Genomic DNA, 19,054 nt, shown 5'->3' on the forward strand with positions numbered 1-19,054 from the left:
AATTTCTTCTCTGCAGTAATGCCCACAAAACACTTGGCAAAAGTCAAGATGATGATGTGCTGGAAGACACATGGTGTTAGTGTATCACCTGAGGTGTTGCTTCCTTGGTGTTTAGGGCTCCTCCATTTGTCTGAGTCCTGTTGTTTTCTTATTTCATAAATTCCTGGTATCATTTAACTACTACATGCACAAGGTGATCTCCACCTTGTAGGCATTCTCCAGTGACACAAATCTGACATAATGGCTCCTAAAACTCCCAGAACCTCCTCTGCAGCCAAAACAGGACATGTGACCGTGAAAGGCAGAAAGGAGATCTTTCTCTCCAAACCACTTTGGGGAAAAGAACATACTTCCTAGTCCTCTCTAGTCCTTGACTTTTGTAGGATCCAAATTCAGATCATGGATCAAAAGGCCCTGAATGTTGGCTTCACTTCAAACAGACATCAGCGAAAAGCTGAGCCCTCTGCTCCCCACCTCTCCCAGAAATGCAAGGGTCACTGTAATCCAGCACTGAAAATGCAATGAGTGTTTCTGGTGTTTCCCACATCTGGCATGTATTAGATTAATGCACCACCAAGTAATTTGCTATTTTTGTACCTGTAGTTTTTCTATTATATTCCTGTAGTCCCAGGCAGGCCCACCAAGAGCTTCTTTAAAACGAGGTCCACTGCGGGCTGACATTCTCCACCCCATGGCTGCCCTCTGCACCATGTTGGAGTGACTCTTCATGAACAAGGTGTTGACCTGGCTGTCTAAATCCACTGGAATTGCAATCCCACGGTTCTTTGCTTTAACAGGAAGAAAAAAAAAAAAGAAAGAAAGAAATTTACAGTGGCAAAAGCCTGAAAACCTTATGAAGCTCATGGTATGCAAAATCCTGAAAATCTTGAAGTTAAAGGGCAAGGGGATCTCAGTTCTACAGGTTTTTAAATTATGGAATAAAAACCTAGGCTGGTAGAAATCAGTCCTAATGTAGTAAAAGAAAGCAAACTGTACCACTTAAAATTAGATAAGGATCATTTCCAGTATATATTTTCATAGGTACAGATGTTTCAGCAGGGTCTTTGACATGGTCTCCCACAGCATCCTCACAGCCAAATTCAGGAACTGTGGATTGGATGACAGGGCAGTGAGCTGGATTGGGAACTGGTTGAAGGACAGAGTTCAGTTATTGTAAGTGAGGCAGAGTCTAGCTGGAGACCTGTGTCTAAGTGGAGACCCCCAGGGTCAGTACTGGGTCCAGTCCTGTTCAATATATTCATCAGTCCTGAGGGATAGAATGTACCATTATCAAGTTCGCTGATGATAGAAAACTGGGAGGAGTGGCTGACACACCAGAGGGCTCTGCTGACATTCAGTGTGACCTGGACAGGACAAGGAGCAATGGGCACAAGCTGGAGCACAGCAGGTTCAGGTTCAAGCTAAACATAAAAAAACCACTTCTTTCCTGTGCGAGTGACAGAGCCCTGGAACAGGCTGCCCAGAGAGGCTGTGGAGTCTCCTCTGGAGACATTCAAAACCTGCCTGGACACGTTCCTGTGTGACCTACTGTAGGTGATCCTGCTCTAGCAGGGGGGTTGGACTAGGTGATCTTCAGAGGTCCCTTCCAACCCTGGCCACTCTGTGACTGTTTATCTTTTAAAACAGAATAATTTTTATTTTACTTACATAAATAAATGAGATCCAGATACATTAATAAGAGTAACAAAACCACTATGCATTATTATTATTTCAATAGCTAGTTTTACTCTATTCAGAAGTAAATTGAAAAATTCTTCTTTTTAGTGGACATATGCACATTTAGTCAATTTATCCCAAGTGCAATTTGTTGCTTTTCCGTGTATTTCTCTTGTAAACACCTTGAGAAACAAAGTGCATACAAATTAAATATGAAAAAAAGCTGTCTCCTCTCTCCCTTTGGTTTCCTATACAGCCAGGTTTGTTAAACCATGGAGGGTTCCTGGATGCAACTGAAATATAATCGATAGTTAATAAATATGCAATAGTTTAACTTACAGTAAAAAAAAAAAAAAATCAAACCAATAGTTGAAAAAATGTGAATTTTTTTAATTTTTTTCAGACTTGAGGACTGGGAAAGGACAAAAGAGAGAGTATTGGAGAGAAAAAAAACACAACAGGGCAAGACTTGCATGAATACTTGCAGGGCATCTACTACTAAACTACTACTGCATCCTGAACAGTCATTTGCAAAGGAAGTTTGAAAGATAATCCTGGAAGGTATCTGCCCTCTCCTGTAGGCATAAGTTTGTATTAGCCACATCTCTCCATTCCACTGGAGATCAGAGTGACATTCTTCAATGGCTCAGCATGAGTTGTCTGAACTTCAGCAAGTAAAAAACAGATCAATGCAGCAATATCTCAGTTTGAAAGATGAAGTCACAATTCCAGTGGTTAGGCTTTGCATTCTGCATCATTTCATTTAATTTCCATGGCACAGTGTACGTTCAATAGAAACTTAGAAGTAAAATAAAGAAACAATTCTAGTTCCTTTGTAATAATGACTAACAAGAACTATTTTTTCTGTTTTCCTTATTGAAACAAGGTGAGTTTTTCAAAAAGCATTTGCCCGTGTTCTGTACAACATTTCTCTGATGGATTCCCCACCCATCTGCACTAGCATGCACACTTTCCACAGTAGCAAAAGGCATAAAGAAATACTCCACCCCACCCTCCCAGTTCTTCAGACATACACAACTTTAAGTCCTGAACTTGTGAAGTCAACAGATGCCCTTCTTTGCTAAACAACCCGTGCATCGAAGTGCACAGGAGTACGTGCAGGCAGAGAGGCAGGTGTTCAGCTCTGAGAAATGAAGGCTCCTGTGCTGCCAAGCACGGTGAGTCACACATGCCAGGCAGAAACTTTCTCTTCCCCCAAATACTGTATTGCAATAGCAGCACTTATTTTAAGCCTTAAATTTGGCTGTGGCACCTCAACCTCCAATCTTCCAGACTACAGCAGGGTCACTCCTGCTCTAACCCCTTTAATAGGTCTGGCAGGTGCAGGGCACCTTCCTCTCTTCTTCCTGCAAGGGTGTATCCTGATGCAGGACCAGGGCCTCCACTTGCAGATTAGGCTGTTTAACTGGGCTGGAAGACAGATCTCTTATTCTGTTTCTGATGGGCACTTTCTTTTAAACAGGTTGCCATAGGGAATTGAAAAAATAAATAATTCTTAGGTCAAGACAGGAACACACATTTCTGAACCATCAGTATCAGGTGTACAGCAGTTTCCACACTAGAAATTGACTTTTTCTTTCCACTCTCTACTTGTTTTGAAAGCAAGGCTCCTGATTACCATGAGGAAAATACTGTGTATGGCTGGCCATTATTTCTAATGACTGTTTTTTGCTATTATTTGACTGGGTTATTTTCCAAAACACATTTGCCCTGTTGCTGCTTACTTTATTACAGAGGTCCATTAAAGTTCTGCCAGTGTGGGTAGGGTGCTGCAGCCTATTAATCCAATTTATTGTGTCCTAATGTCAATCACTGGAACATTATCGGACAGTGCTCATTTCTCAATTAAGTGGTATGTATGCGGAATCCTGATATATCCAGGAATAAATTTAGCAATAGGGAGCATGCTGTTCAGAGGAAAATCCAGACTTCTGTAGTCCTACAGATGCCATTTGAAGTTAACAACTTCCATCAGTCTCTGGGAAGCAGTCAAGGACTATGATTGTTCAAAGAGTTGCAGCTAATTAAAACTATCACAAAGAAAACCAGAGAGAGAGGAAAAAAAATACTCCTTTGTTATGAACAGTTCTTATATGTATAATTCCATTTGTAATTAAGATTTGTATTGGTTGTCAAAGGGCACTGTTGAAGTCTAAGCTATAAACAACACCTTTGTCTTCTTATTTCTTTGCAGCTTGTAGGAAGTTTATCTTTCATTTGTTTCACATTTCATTATTTAAAACAAGATGAAACATATTTTTACATTTTCGAAAGCTGATGAACAAATGTGAACATAAATATTTATTTTTAATTTAGGTGTTGTAGGCTGCTTTCCTCTTCAAAATGTGTCAATCTCCCTTAAAGTATGAACATAAAATATTTAAAAGCATGCTTATTTTTGTTCCACTTAGAAATACTTTTGGACAGCACTCAAACTTGCAAAGTAGGGTTAAAGCTGGTAGACAAAGAAGCCAGGAGTGGGTAAAACTGTCTTTCATCTGACTAGTGAACTTGGGGAAAAAAACATGCTACATGGCTGTAAGTAAACTGGTACCATAGGTATTCTTACCATGGCGGACTACAACACGTCTTCAGAGAAGGTAAATTCTGCCTTGCAGTGGAGGGGATAGCGTAGCTTTATATACTGCCCAATTCCTACCTAGTGCATCCTGCATGGGGCTAATTACACCTTGAATACATTACACTGTTTTGCCAATGCCAGAAGGACTTTGAGAGACTTGAGAGGTGGGCCCATATCAACCTCATGAGTTTCAACAAGGCCAAGTGCAGGGTCCTGCACCTAGATCAGGGCAATCCCAAGCACAAATACGGGTTGGGCAGAGAATAGATTGAGATCAGCCCCAAGGAAAAGAACTTGGGGGTGTTGGTTGATGAGAAGCTCAACATAAGCCAGCAATGTGTGCTTACAGCCCAGAAAGCCAACCAGATCCTGGACTGCATTAACAGAAGTGTGGCCAGCAGGCTGAGGGAGGTGATTCTACCCCTCTGCTCCTCTGATGAGATCTAGAGTACTGTGTACAGTTCTGGTGCCCCAACACAAGAAAGTCATGTTGCTGTTGGAGTGAGTCCAGAGGAGGGCCATGAAGATGATCAAGAGAGCTGGGGTATCTCTCCTATGAAGGCAGACTGAGAGCACTGGGGTTGTTTAGCCGGGAGAAGAGAAGGCTCCAGGGAGATCTTATAGCAGCCTTCAAATACCTGAAGGGGCTATAGGAAAGCTGGGGAGGGACTTTCTACAAGTCCCTCAAGTAGTGATAGGGCTAAGGGTAATGGCTTTAAACTGGAAGAAGGCAGATTTAGGTTAGACGTTAGGAAGAAGTTCTTCACTATGCAGGTGGTGAGACACTGGCACAGGTTGCCCAGGGAAGCTGTGGGTGCCCCATCCCTGGCAGTGCTCAGGCCAGGTTGGATGGGGCTCTGAGCAACCTGGTCTAGTGGGAGGTGTCCCTGGCCATGCAGGGAGGGTTGGAACTAGATGATATTTAAGGTCCCTCCCAACCCAAACCATTCTATAATTCTATGATTCGATAAATGCCAGAGGAAAGGTGATTTGCTGGGAAGTCCTTTGCACAGCTAATTCTCAATCTGCTGCTCACAATTCTGCTGTCAGCCATAGCCACAGTTGAGCCAAGATGAGCAAGCAAACAGTACCCACAGAAATAATAAGCAACACAGGGACACCAGTGCAGCCAGGTGACAGAAAAATATTCTACTCTGTGCTGTATGGTTCTATGTGTACCCAATGCATCAGCAGCTTTCATCTCCTTCACTGCTTAAGCTATGAAAAAGTACTCTGAGATGGGGACTCAACAAAAAAGAGCAGTATTTATGTGGATAATCAAGTAGTTAAAAATCAAGCCACTCTCTAAGTGTGAGCTAGACTCCTCCAAAGACCCAAGTGCACAGCCCAGCTCCTAACAGAAGGGCTGAAATGGGCTGAGATGTATTTTGTTACATTACCTGCATGTGATTCCCTTCACAGAAACACAGAAATTGGAAGTAAAAGGACCCATTTCAGGAATGCTTGCTGAAGCACTGTCTTTTCACCATGCTGCCTACCTGTCTTAGGATCAATTTAGTACTAAGCATTTCTGGGAAGTGGCCCTTGCCTGTAATTTTCCTTGGAAGCCCATTTTTCAGAGCAATCTATCTTACCATAAGGAACCTTACCATCCACCTTGATATTCCCACCTGGTGCTCTCCAATTTTAAATTTCACTCCATTAGCTTATGTAGCAAAATATTTAGTGGCTTCACAGCTATTTAGTACACTTCACACCTCCCTACACTAGCCCTGGTGTGGGTTTTCTGAGGAACATGCAGGCATTTCACCACTTACGGTGCCTCAAGGAGGAGCATGACAGACATCTGGGGTCATGAAAAAGCCACAGCTGTACCTGGCTGTGAGGGACCAGCCCTCCGGACCTACTTTGGGAAATGGTATCAAAACCCCATTGTAGCCCCTGCTCATATGCATTCCAAAAGGCCTGCCTGGGAGGGTGGAGACTGCAGGAATGGCCTGCATATAGCCTCGGGCCTGCAGAGATGAGATAACAATTGAGATAACAACATGATGGAGGGGCAGAGGGGGTGTAGGTCCACTCCAGCTGCTCACACATGTATAGCTCAATCACACAGTACTCATGAAATCAAGATTCCAGGCCTATAAAATAGGGGGCTGCAATGGTGGGCTTGGGGAGTTTCATCTACACTGACCATGGACATCGACCCTCCCCTGTTGGCTGGACCAAAGACGCTGGATCCAGGACCGGTGATTTCCCTGTCCTCTTTATCTCTCTCTTTCTCCCCACCCCCCTTCCTCTCACCTTTTTCGTCTCATCCCCTTTTCCTTATTTAATATATACATGCGGGTGGTTTTCTTTAGGTTGTTCAATATTAACTCCTGCTAGTGTAATAAATGTGTTGTTACAAACAGACCTTGTGTGTCGCTGCACCTTAATCTGACCAAGGGCTACTGGACGGTCGAGCTTTTACTCAGACCATCATACATTTACTGTCTCTGGGAAAAGACCAGGTCTGAGAGAAGGATTTTCGGCACCTGGGCTCCTCTCTGAAGGAAGTCTAGAAAGCAAGGGGGTTCAGTCCTAATCTCCCTGGGCTGCCCAGTCTGAGTTGTGACACACACAGGACTGGATCCAGCCGCACCTGGGCTCCTCTATTGCAGCAGTTTAGAAAGCAAGGGGGTCCAGTTCTAACCTTCCTGGGTTATTAAATCTGGGCCGTGTCACTGGCTGAGAAGCCTTCACTCTCCTTGCTGTTTCTGCCCCTCTGGTAGTTGCAGGCAGCTATATCCTGTTCCCCCACGCTTCCCAGTTGTCACTTAACGGAGCGATGCATATTTAGTTCAATTAATTTTGCTCCATAAATCAGTCCCTCCAGCTCCTTAATCATGTACTGACTACTTAACAAATGCATTTGGATGGAGAGACACTACTGCCAGCAACAGCAAGACTTTTTAAGGGAAATCAAAGCTTTGTGTAGACAAGACACAAGCCTGCCAATCTTGGATGTGTTTTTTTTTCCAACAGAAAATCTACACTAAAATATTTATCAGTCTGTAAAAAGATCATCATTGAATTTTTCTTGCAATTAGGGAAACACAAACAGTTAAAATAGAATAAAATATGTGCTTCATCTGAAATGTATTCTTCTTGCTGTCAAAAAAGTAACAACAGGATAATTATTTTATTTGAACTAAAAATTGAAAATGAAGGTCTAGCTTTTTATAAAATGGAAAAAAGATTTTAAAACTCAAATGGGAAGGGAAATAAGGTATTTTCAGGGCTGAAAAAATTGTTATAGGGAAGTTCATCCATATGGACATTAAAATACACACAAGATTTCCAGTGAAGCGATCATACACAAGCTAAATTTTATGTTTAATATCTCCTGTTTATGATTTGTCAGGTAAAATAAAGGGCTTTGGAGCACATAATAGCATGGTCAAGAAGCACCACAGGAGAGTTTTTTTGATTCTGTACAAAGGGGTATTGGTGAGCTGAAACTGGGGAATAAATACTCAACTAGAAAGGACTTGGCCACTCCTTCAGACCATCGTGCTCTCTGTTACAGGCAACACACGTTCTTTAATATCTTTTGGAAAATGTATTGAGCCCTATTTAAAATGCAGCTAGCTTTTCTGCCATCCCCCTTCATCCATTTTCTCTTGGCCCGTTGACCAAGGACATCCTTCCAAGGTTGGTTCCAAACCTCTGATTTACAATCTAAATTCATTTAGGTTATTTAAAACATGCATAATTTATGTCCAGCTGTTTTTGGGTCAGCACTGTCCTTTAGCTAAAATGTCTCTTCTTTGTGACTATCTTCATAAGTACTTTTAAAGAGCAACAACACAGGTCTTTGTTTTGCTAGAGAAAACACATGGGGCTCCTGTAGTCTCCTGTAATGCAGTTATGCTTTCTCTGACCATCACAGCAGTACTTCCTCTGTACTTATTCCACTTCTGACCTTATGAAATAGCAATCTTACAGGACTTGCCTCAGACTTTATAGGATGGAAACAAGGATTTTCCTTTTGCTTCTGCTGCACAGCATCCTAGAGTATAATCTGATAGTGACTAATGCAATTTGGTTTGCTAATAGGTTGTTTTTTTAATGAGTCTGCCAAGATAAATGGTCTAACACAATACAGGTTCCTATCAGCCACTGCTTACTCACCTGGGAAACTCCAGTTGTTTCAATATTGGTGGTTATGCAAATCCATGCACATAAAATGTCCTTAGGATACACACATACTATCAGAGGAACAATGCAAATTGTAAAAAAGTAAGGGAGAAAGCTAATGGATACTACAGACAAAAGAGCATAGTACAACTCCATTCAACCTTGTATCAGAAAAGAAAACTGATGATAGAGGGGGTGAAGATAAAAGAATTGTCACTTAATTGAGAAGCAAGACAGTTCTTTGCATGGATCCTGAAATACTGGTCAGCTCTGGGAGAAAGACCCTGCTCCAAAACAATTTAAGATATACTATCCAGACCTTTAGCTAGGAGGACAGTCACAGACAGACAGATATTCCCAATTCTACCATATGAAGGACAGTAGATGGTTTAAAATGCAAACTTTGAGACTGGAAATAGTGTGACCAGCAGAAGTAGAGAGGTGATTGTCACCCTGTACTCAGCACTGGTGAGGCCACAACTGGAGTGTTGTGTCCAGTTTTGGGCACCTCAATTCAAGAGAGATATCGAGGTGCTGGAGCGAGTACAGAGGAGGGCAATGAAGCTGGTGAAGGGCCTAGGGAATAAATCTTATGGAGAACGTTTGAAAGAGCTGGGAATGTTTAGTCTGAGGAAGAGGAGGCTGAGGGGAGACCTCATCAGTCTCTACAACTACCTGAAAGGTCACTGTAGAGAGGTTGGTGCTGGTCTCTTCTCACAGGTCATTAGCGACAGAACAAAAGGGAAGGGCTTCAAGCTGCAACAGGGGAGGTTTAGACTGGACATTAGGAAAAAAAAATTCACAGAAAGAGTGGTCAGACACTGGAACAGGCTGCCCAGGGAGGTGGTGGAGTCACCATCCCTGGATGTGTTTAAGGACTGTTTGGATGTGGTGTTGGTGGATGTGGTTTAGGGGAGAACTTTGTAGAGTAGGGATGATATGGCTGGACTCGGTGATCCCAAGGGTCTTTTCCAACCTGAATAGTTCTATGATTCTATTCTCTGATTCATTCTCAATCTTGCATAGATTATAAAATGTAAGAACTGAAAGTTCTTTGATAATTGTTTCATTTTAAATAAACTGAACTGTTAGACATCTTAGTTCCTCTGTTTTCATAAGATCAGGGGACCTTTTAAACATTTTCTATTTGTAGCTGTTATACCACTGAGATGGAAGTTGTTTTGATCATTCATTTTTTGGACTGTATTTTCAAGCAAAAGCTTGGTCCTCTGTAATCACAGAGAAAAAGCAAAAGTGATACATGTATAAAGTGTTTATAAAGTGTTTATTTAGAGCCACAAAGATGATTAAGGGAGTGGAACATCTCTCTTATGAGCAAAGGCTGAGGGAGGTAGGTCTCTTTAGCTTGGAGAAAAGGAGACTGAGGGGTGACCTCATCAATGTTTACAAATACGTAAAGGGTGAGTGTCAAGAAGATGGAGTTAAGCTTTTTTCAGTGATGACCAGTGATAGGACAAGGAGTAATGGATACAAATTGGAGCATAGGAGGTTTAAGGTGAATATCAGAAAAAATTTTTTTACTGTGAGAGTGACAGAGCCCTGGAACAGGCTGCCCAGAGAGGTTGTGGAGTCTCCTTCTCTGCAGACATTCAAAACCCACCTGGATGCGTTCCTGTGTGATGTACTCTAGGTGACCCTGCTCTGGCAGGGGGGTTGGACTAGATGATCTTTCGAGGTCCCTTCCAACCCCTCTGATTCTATGATTCTATGATTTTCGTTATTGTGATGATCTGCTTCAGAAATCCTTATGTATATTAATGTGTCTTGTTCATACATTATTTTGTAAGTGTTTCTATTCATGCCAGGTAGTCAAATGTTTCCTGGGTAATAAAAAGCTAATGCACGTTGGTATTCTTGTGTTTCACATCTCTTGGAGCCACAAAGGGGTCTGCTAAAGAAGACGAGCAAGACTATGCTTCTTCCTGAACTGGAGACAGACAACAGCCTGGAGACAAAGCAGCAAGTGAAGCTAGAAAAGCTTATGAAGTTTTTCCCTAGTGGTCAAGCAGAGTTTAAGTATCAGGTTTGTAAGAAATTAGCTCCAGCAATATAGCCTTTTGTTGACCTGGGAGATAATACACATTCTTACAGTGCTGGTACAAGGAGAGTTGTAATGATCTTAAGCTCTTGAGGCAATACTTAACATCCTCCTGCCAGCAACAAACTAGTAAGCACTGAGCAGAATGTAGATTGCATAAACTTGCTCTGAAATGGGTCTTTTAAGGGTACATTATTATATGGATCTTTGATATCTTGGGAAATCTATGTATGATCTTTCTTCCTGCTGAGATTCATTTCTAAATCCAGAGCTACGACACAGAAAAAGAAAAAAAAAAAAATCATGTTTGTTCTTTCAACTCAATATTACATTTATTTTCCATCAAAAGTCTTTGGTCGCTGCTGTAAATCTGTCCAATACTCACTGTCTCTGATACAGGCAAAATCTTTCTAGGTTTTTTTTTAAACCCTGCTGTGAAACATGAAGGCCCTAACATGAAAGCTGTCAGACTCTCAAGTAAAAAAAAAAAAAAAAAAAAAGAGGCAGAAAAGTGCTCACAGATGCTTAGCCAAAATCCAAAACTATTCCATATACACAGCCAGAAAATTAAAAAAACAAACAAAAAAAAAACACACAACACCAAACAACATCAGAAAAAGGCTGCCCTGTTTGTATTACGGAAGAAACCTCTGCCTTCTCCAAGAGCTGAACCATTCTGTGTGGTGTAACACCTGACAGAGAAAGGCAAGGGCCTCCATTTTAAAAGCCTCTAGTACCCCCAGCAGGGGCAGTTTTACAAAAGCTTTCAGCAGAGCAGGCCTACTCAATTAGCCTCAGCAAGCCACGTTTGGCACTGGGCCTAAAAATAGTGATTATCACCAGTGGTTAAAATATCTGCTAGCCAAGCAAACTTTTGCACAGGGGTTTTTGTTAAACACTCCATTTCTTCTCTGGCTAGCTTGCTCTTTGGGGAAATACCCCTCACCTGCTCCTTTATACTCCCTGTCAAATTTCTGTCAAAATATTTCTGTCACAATAAAACACCACATAGACAAGTGTGGCAATTCGCTAACACAAGACAATTTTACCATGCTTGCCACTGATATTAGGGATGAATCCTTAAACAGTTGTTATAACGTGGGCAAGAAAACTGGCAACGCACATGCTAATGTGTGCTTTCAGGGGGGCACACTGAGGCTGCGGGGCCCCTGGCACCCCCAGGTGATGCCTAGACTCCCTGCCCTGCTGCCACTGCAGGTGGCATGAAGGTCCCAGAGGAGGACACGGGGTGATGGCCTTCACCAGCAGCTCAGTTCCACTCTGCCACGCCTGAGAGTGGACAGGGCACAGCCTGGGGTCCCATGGGTGGGAAACCAGAGTAGTGAGAAGGATGGGTCTGTAGGGCAGCACAAGAGCATACTAGGAAGATAAACAATTGCAAACCATCTCCATAAAACAGCAAAAGGAATGAAACAACAGAAAAGACTACAGCAGAGGTAGAAATTAAATTAATCGAACAGGGAGCTGAAGGAAAATCCAGGCACCAGCCATGCCTTGCACTCAAGGCTTCCCCCTTGGCTCCCCCAGGAACAAGAGGCACACAGAAGATTACCTGCTGAAGGCTGCCAGCCCTTTCACGTGCTGAGCCTTTTCACCTGTCTGAGAAGCTGGATTGATCAGTCCCCTTGAGGCAAGCCACACTCCCCCTTGCTGTGGGGACAAGTTCAGTTTGGCTGTCTCAGCACCACACTCAAGTGTCTCCAAATACCCTCCCCTCAGTGAGGTAACACAGCAACCTTTCTGAGCTAGAATTTGATTTTAGATGTAGTGCTACAAAAATGAAGACACCGAGCTCTCTAGAAGCACACACAAGGCATAGTTGGCTTTAAAAATACTCTCACCTGCCCTACCTCCTCCTTTCCCCAGAGTCCCAAAGGAAGTAATTTACTGAAGACTCTTTCCAGAACCACCAGAGAAGAGGAAGGACATAAGTGCTAAACACACAAACAGGGATTTGTAGGGCTAGAGCTTTATTTGAGACTGTGATAGCTGTAGCATAAAAGAAATAAAATGTCTTCAATTTCCAAGGTTCTCTTGCCAGATGGTTCCATAATTAAATCATTTGCACAACAAATAAAACAATGAAGGTTGCTGAGTTTTTAGGTAACTGCTTATCCTGATTCACACAAAAAGTTAATGAGATGTTTTGGCTAAAATGTTAAAGGATACTTCTGTAAAGCTATTGCAGATTCTAAATTTAGAGTTGACTGTTACAATGCCACAGATGCTGCAGATGGTTAAGGGACTCTTTCATATTACTTTAAAATGTATTAAAACTTTTTAAAAATTGCATCAACAATAGAATTTAGCCAGTTTCTATATATCCCTTCCTCTACTCAGTTTTTATTTACACTGAGCAGAACCTTATTCTACAAGTAATCGGAATGACTGACTTTTAGAAACTATCTTGAATAATCCTTTCTTCTGTCATGGCAAAAGTCTTTAAAATTGTATTCATAGAAATTTAACTTTAGAACAAACTTTTGCCAGTCTTAGCTGTGTACTGGCTAAGAATCTTTTTATTTTAGGACAAGAAGTTTTATATCTTCCACTTTACATGGTATTTGAATATATATGAAAGCATTTAACTTATTAGCTGCTCTGAGGACCAAATTTGGTCTCGGTGCCAATTCAAGGCAATATTCCCCTGACAAGGCTGAAAGTGTCTCCCAGGAAATGGAGAAAAGTGACAGGTGTTCTCTGATGCACAACTGCAATGCATGGCTGCTTGTGCAAATGTAGCCCAACACGACTAGAAATGTCCAGGTTTTCTCATAGCTTCTGTTGTGTTTTAATATCATAGCTTGCTTGAGGTAAAGCTCAACCATCACTCACTTAGCTAACATGTCTCTGACAGATTTTACCTGACAACTCTATATGATGGCACAGATTTGAGTGGGTTTTAAAAGGAGGAGGAATTTAGCCTTAGAAAGTGGGATTTCTGAAATCAACACTGTAACAATTTTAGGAGGGTAGAGTCAAATTAAAAACTGCTCAACCTGTCTGCTCTTAAAACAGTGAGAACAATAATGAAAGTAAAACCTGGCACTTACCCACTTCAGCCAAAGTCTTGATACATGACTCCACAGAGGCTTTTTGTGTTGGGTTTGGCCAGGTACAGTTGTAAATTCTAAAAGCAGACTGCAGCAGCTGAATGAAAACAGGCTGGTGTGTCTGAAAACAAAAAGATAAATATGGAGCTTTACCCATTAGAATTTCCTCACAACTGCTCTAGGCTTTGATAGAATGTAAACCACACACAAGCTTGTAGACTCAAGTTACAACTCCATTAAATTCACTTTGCTCTTCCTGACTGGAAGGAACAGAAATCAATGCATCCCTAAAAAAGCCAAAACATGCCATTTTTTCTCAAATTGCCACTGATACCAAGCACGGCAGAGAGCAGAAGAACTACCCATTTCTCAGGTATATGTCCCTTTGGTCATAGGACACAGCATTTTTCTCAGACAAATACAAATTATTCTGCAAGGATACCCCTTCCAGGGAATTCCCAAGAGCCAGGAGTAAATCTGACCATACTGAGCTTTCTACTGGTTCAGAGCTGTGAGTGGTAAAAATTAAGAATAAGTGTTTTAAAGAAGAATTAAGCTGCTAGGCCTCGGCATGACAGGGGACAGAGAAATTAAGGGAGGATGTAAAGGTACAGCACTCCTATAAGGTATCTCATTAACAGTCTAAATTACATATTTGTCAATGCCTCTTTTCCTTACCTGGAGGCTGGTGCTGTTATCTGAAAATGGCGAATTGAAGAAGCCACTCACAATGTTCATGACAGGCTCAGTGACATATTTCTCCAGAGATGTGTCTGCATGTTTACGATCTGTGGTTGTGTTACAAACCTACAGGGAAGAAGGAGGAGACAATGAGATTTAATTTTTTTGAATAAGCAAGCTTTGCTATTTTGTATTTATGACAAGACTTGTAATATTTCTTCTTAACAGAAAACCGTATTATTTTTATATCAAATCTGAGATAACTGTATTAGAATTCAAGCTGTATTTGTGATAGGTTATCTTTTTTCTTGGAGGTTCACACTGTCTTTTGAATACCCTTCTCTTTGAACTAGCTCTTTTTGGTTGGCTGTCTAGCCTGTCCCAAACCATGAAAAAAATCCCCCTAAATCAGCATGTTGCATGCCACTTACACATTTAGACAGATTGAAAGAGAAAATTGGCCTTTCCTCCCATTGTGGGGCCAGGTGGAAGAGGCTTTAGAGACAGATGAGACAAACACTTTATGTTAGAACATTTAACTTCTCTCTCCAGTCACCATAAATGGGTGGTAAAGGTGAAGCTCCTTTGCAGGAAAAATGTTTTTAAAAGAGGGAAAGAAAGGAAATAGCATAGTCAATACCAACAGGACTGTAAACTGTAAGACAGGCAGCATTACTTAGGAAAGCCACATGGGGAAAATATAAAAGACAAGCTAAAAACAATCAAAGAAGAGAATGGGTGGTACTGGGATGGCTCTGGAGCACAGAAGGATGATTAAACGGTGGGAGGAAGTGGGAAGATTTGTACAAAAGATTCCTGAAGACACCCTTTGGTACAGCACTGAAAGTTTGCTGCTGCATAAAGATGTCACACTTAGAGAAAGGAACAAATTACTGGGGTGGATTGCATCCTTCAGTATTCCTTTTATTTCTTTGTTTCTTTTCAGCATTTGTGATGTGGAAAAGAGCCATGTTGACTTTGCATATGTCCGTGTAAACAGTACTAAAAGGAGTCAGAGAGCCAAACACAGTGAGAAAGGCAAGACTGGACAAATAAGGAGTACAAACCATAGTCATACTACCTCTTCAACAGCCTTTAAGTTAGCAGTTCTAGCCATGTTAGACAAGAAATGGAAGGCAAAGCTCTTCTCTCCCTCACCTCTGCAAGGCAAAGACTACTGTAATGTTCTAGGGAATGTATTCAAAAGCAGATTTTATTTTTTATATAGACTTCTGGGCTAGCCTTCTCAGTACTATCTGAGCATTTAACACAGTCATGAACCTGAGTGGTACATACTCACCATGACATGGCTTTATGGATGAGGAACTGAAGTCCAGAGAAGCTGAGTGAATTGCTTAAGCTGACAGAGAAAAGTTGGTGACAGAAGGAGAAAGATAATCCACAGCACCTGAATCTCACACAGGGCAAACATGCTCTCTAATTACATACTGCCACTGTCACACTTGGACACTACAAAACAGCAATTTCACCAGGAGTGTTTTAAGGAAGGCTACTGACATGATATCTAAAAGCATCCAAGTTCAGGGGAAGACAGAGCTCACAGGAACACAAAAGCATTTTGAGTATAACACACAAGCATTGTCATATGGTAGGTAGAGGAACAAACAAAGGTAACTTGAGACCCACAGAAATGAGGCATCTTCAGGAGTTTTGCTTGTCTGCTTTTCTAAAATGTGTCAGGTAAACAAGTAATGCCCTCTCATAGTGCATTTTTCATCACCCCAGGAAAGGAATTGTTTTGGTCAGAAAAGCAAAAGTGGCTAAAATGAAACAGCAAACTCTTCAGCCCTTCAGTTTTGGGAAAAGCATGACACCACCCCCAGTCTTCATGGGGGGAACAGATTTAGTTAATAGGCACAACTTTTGTAACTAAAAACCTCATGAGATTCTTCTGCTTCTAATTAATCTTCATCCCATTTTGGCTGGAACCAGTAGCCGTGAGGCTCAGCACTTGCAATCCCAGGGGGAAGACAGGGAGCTGTGCCGTGCTAGCATGGTGAATTCAGAAATCACCGAAACTAAATTCCAAAATGCTTTTAAGCTTCCCCCTTTGCTGGACTAAAAAGCAGAGCCATATGTGGGGATGCCACTCTGCTCCAACACTAGTCTGAAAAATTCCTAGTGCAGAAGGAATTCAGAAATCCTCTCATTTTTTCTTATCCCTCTGCCCTTTGGGAACTGAAAAATGTTTCCCCTTGGAAGAAAAAACCTGAAATGCATGAAAAGAAGATAAGGATTGAGAAAGCAGTGTTTAAAAACCTCTTAAGAGGCTTTGGGACTGAAACTCACATGAATACTACTTCAAAATTTCTGCAGACAAAGCCAGGATGACTTTACAGCTGTCAGATCCTGGCTCTTTTTTTAATCCTGCTCAGACTACAGCTGCTGACTTACAGGCTGGGCCACACACAGGATAGGGAAGCCTTTCCTTTAGCAGCACCCACTTTGCTTAGTGCAATGCTTTAATGCATACATGAGAGAAAGTAGCTTGGCAGAAACTGTAGAAAGAGGGTGTCTGCAGAAAGAGGGTGTCTGCAGAAAGCGTGACTGCTTTTGGCAAACTGAATTTATACACAGATCTGCCTCATGCCTGCTTGGCACTGTATCACATTGTTGAAAGAGAACGACAGTTGGGGACTAAATATTTCCTTCCTGGATCCAGAAACAGATTTTTTTTAAATAGTTACTCTTTTTTTTTTTTTTTTTACTAGAAAAGGAAAGAATCCAAGCTGAGGATAACACTCTCCATCTTTCACCTTAGCCCTCTCGAATCACAGACTCAAACTCAAAGCTCACAAACTCAGCCACTGACAGGCATTTGTAGCAGCTAAAAGAAAAGCATTTCCCCTTCCCCCACACAAAAGCAGCCCTTTCAGCTCACTGGAACACAGAGGATCAAAGGACTCTTTTTCTAAATGCTTTGAAAGCTATTGTAACATCTTTCATGAGGCTGACAGCGTTCTAACTTTCCTGATAGCTACATAGCACTGATGTATTTATAACACATGGGCTCTGCCTGGGCCCCAGAAAACCAAACCTGAACAAATACACTCAATAACCTGGAAGGTATGGCTACCCACAGGGAGCTGGCAGAAGAGCAGGACAGGCCAGAGCACTCCTGACATGCTTTTTTAGTTCTTTTAGCCATTAAACAGGAAATTAACAGGACTAATTAGGCACCTGCCCTGAGGGCTTTGCAGGAGAGCAAAATAAACCTGCATTTTGGTAGTCGGTGCCAGCAGCACCTACTCACACAAAATTCCTCATTAATAATACACTCACTCTTCACCTCAGAAGACCTGGAGTCTAATTTCTCTTATGAGAAGAGTATATGAAAACAAGCTCAGTGGTCATTAGCATCAGGACAACTCTACATCATTTGGCACAGCACAGTTTGTCTCCAGGCTCATGAAGGGAACTGTGGACAGAGCCCTCTTTCTATACGTCAGCTTCTAGCCCAAGGGCCAAGAGAACTGGTCATATTCAAGGGTGGGGGAGGGTAGTCTGTTTGGAGGGTCAGGGCCTGGACATATCAGGAAAGGGCAATCCAGAAAGGGAATTAAACAGGAGAAAATGCTTCTTGGGGTAAAAAGGGTGAGTTAAAAAAATCAATATTCCCCTCTGCAGAGGTTTCTGATCTTGACTTTCAAATAAGCTTGGTTTGTCCAGAAGGGCTTTCACTGTAGAACAGGACCAGAGAGAGAAGACAAAACATGAGGAAAACAGTGTTTGTAGAGGTTTCATTGGTGCTGAAAACAGTTACCACCAAAAAAAGACAGCACAAACTTCCCTGTTTTAACCTGCTCCCAGGGAAAAAAAAACATTTTTAAAAGGGGAAAAAAAAAAAAAAAAATCCCAACCACCAGTTCTCTATTTCACAGAGAAATGCACAAGTCCCACTGCCTTTTGGCCTTAATTAATTATATTTTCTCCCAATAGGTTTAAAATAAATTATTTTGTGGCACATTATTACTTTGGGGCAAAATTCCACTGTAGGCCTGAATTGAGATTCTTTCACCTTGTTTTCTTTAATTTCAACCATATGAAGAATGCAAGGAGTGAGAACTTCAGGATTATAAAATATAACAGACCATGGACTGGTAAAAGACAGGCACATACTATGACAACATGCTCTCTAACATCTCAAAAATACCGTGCAGCATCAAGGGTCAAACATAGTCCTCCAGCCACCAAAAACCTGTGGTTCTACTTCTTGAGAAGAAAGAGCAACTCCGTTAGTTGGTTTCGGTATTAGACTTTCACAAGAAGGACTACCCACTAGAAAAGGATATGTAATGTAGGCTGTAATCATGATGTCACACTAGCTTCCCCTCGTGGCTCTACTATTGCATTTTATCATTCCAGAAGTCGTAAGTTTTCCCTCATTTTCTACCTCCAAAACAGCAGGGAATGGAAACTTAATTCAACAAGTAATGATACCATGACACTCACTAGGGTGCACGGGAAGTGAATGCCTGTGGTACCAACTGTGCCCCATCACCTCACAGTTTATATGTGAATTAGGACTCTGAAAGGCCCCAGCCCTACACCTGCCTTTCACATCAGTGATGACAATGCAGTGACAGTAGAAGACAAAACCAGGCCATACTGAGATTAAAAGGAGGAACATGAGCCAAAGAACTTACTGATCCCTAATCCTCACTGTACCAACAAAGTAAAACAGTAAGATTACAGATATGGCCATCATTTTTTGCTCTTTAAAAGCAGAAAGGAAGAATCATAGAATGCTTCGGGTTGGAAGTGGCCCTTAAAGGTCATCTAGTCCAAATCCCCTGC

At 41.7% G+C, this 19,054-nt stretch overlaps 1 protein-coding gene across 5 annotated transcripts in view; it reads right to left on the minus strand.

Moving 5' to 3' along the window:
* The window catches only part of ITPR2 (inositol 1,4,5-trisphosphate receptor type 2), a 270,523-nt gene that overhangs the window by 125,212 nt on the left and 126,257 nt on the right, over positions 1–19,054 (minus strand). For all 5 annotated transcript variants that reach the window (XM_051628013.1, XM_051628027.1, XM_051628007.1 and 2 more), the window contains 3 exons: positions 14,234–14,362; positions 13,556–13,676; positions 598–788 (listed from right to left, as the gene is read on the minus strand). In XM_051628013.1, coding sequence (XP_051483973.1) covers positions 598–788; positions 13,556–13,676; positions 14,234–14,362 — 441 coding nt within the window. The remainder of the gene's footprint in view (positions 1–597; positions 789–13,555; positions 13,677–14,233; positions 14,363–19,054) is intronic.

This window comes from Apus apus, chromosome 1, assembly GCF_020740795.1.
Source record: "Apus apus isolate bApuApu2 chromosome 1, bApuApu2.pri.cur, whole genome shotgun sequence".
Classification (NCBI taxonomy): Eukaryota; Metazoa; Chordata; class Aves; order Apodiformes; family Apodidae; genus Apus; species Apus apus.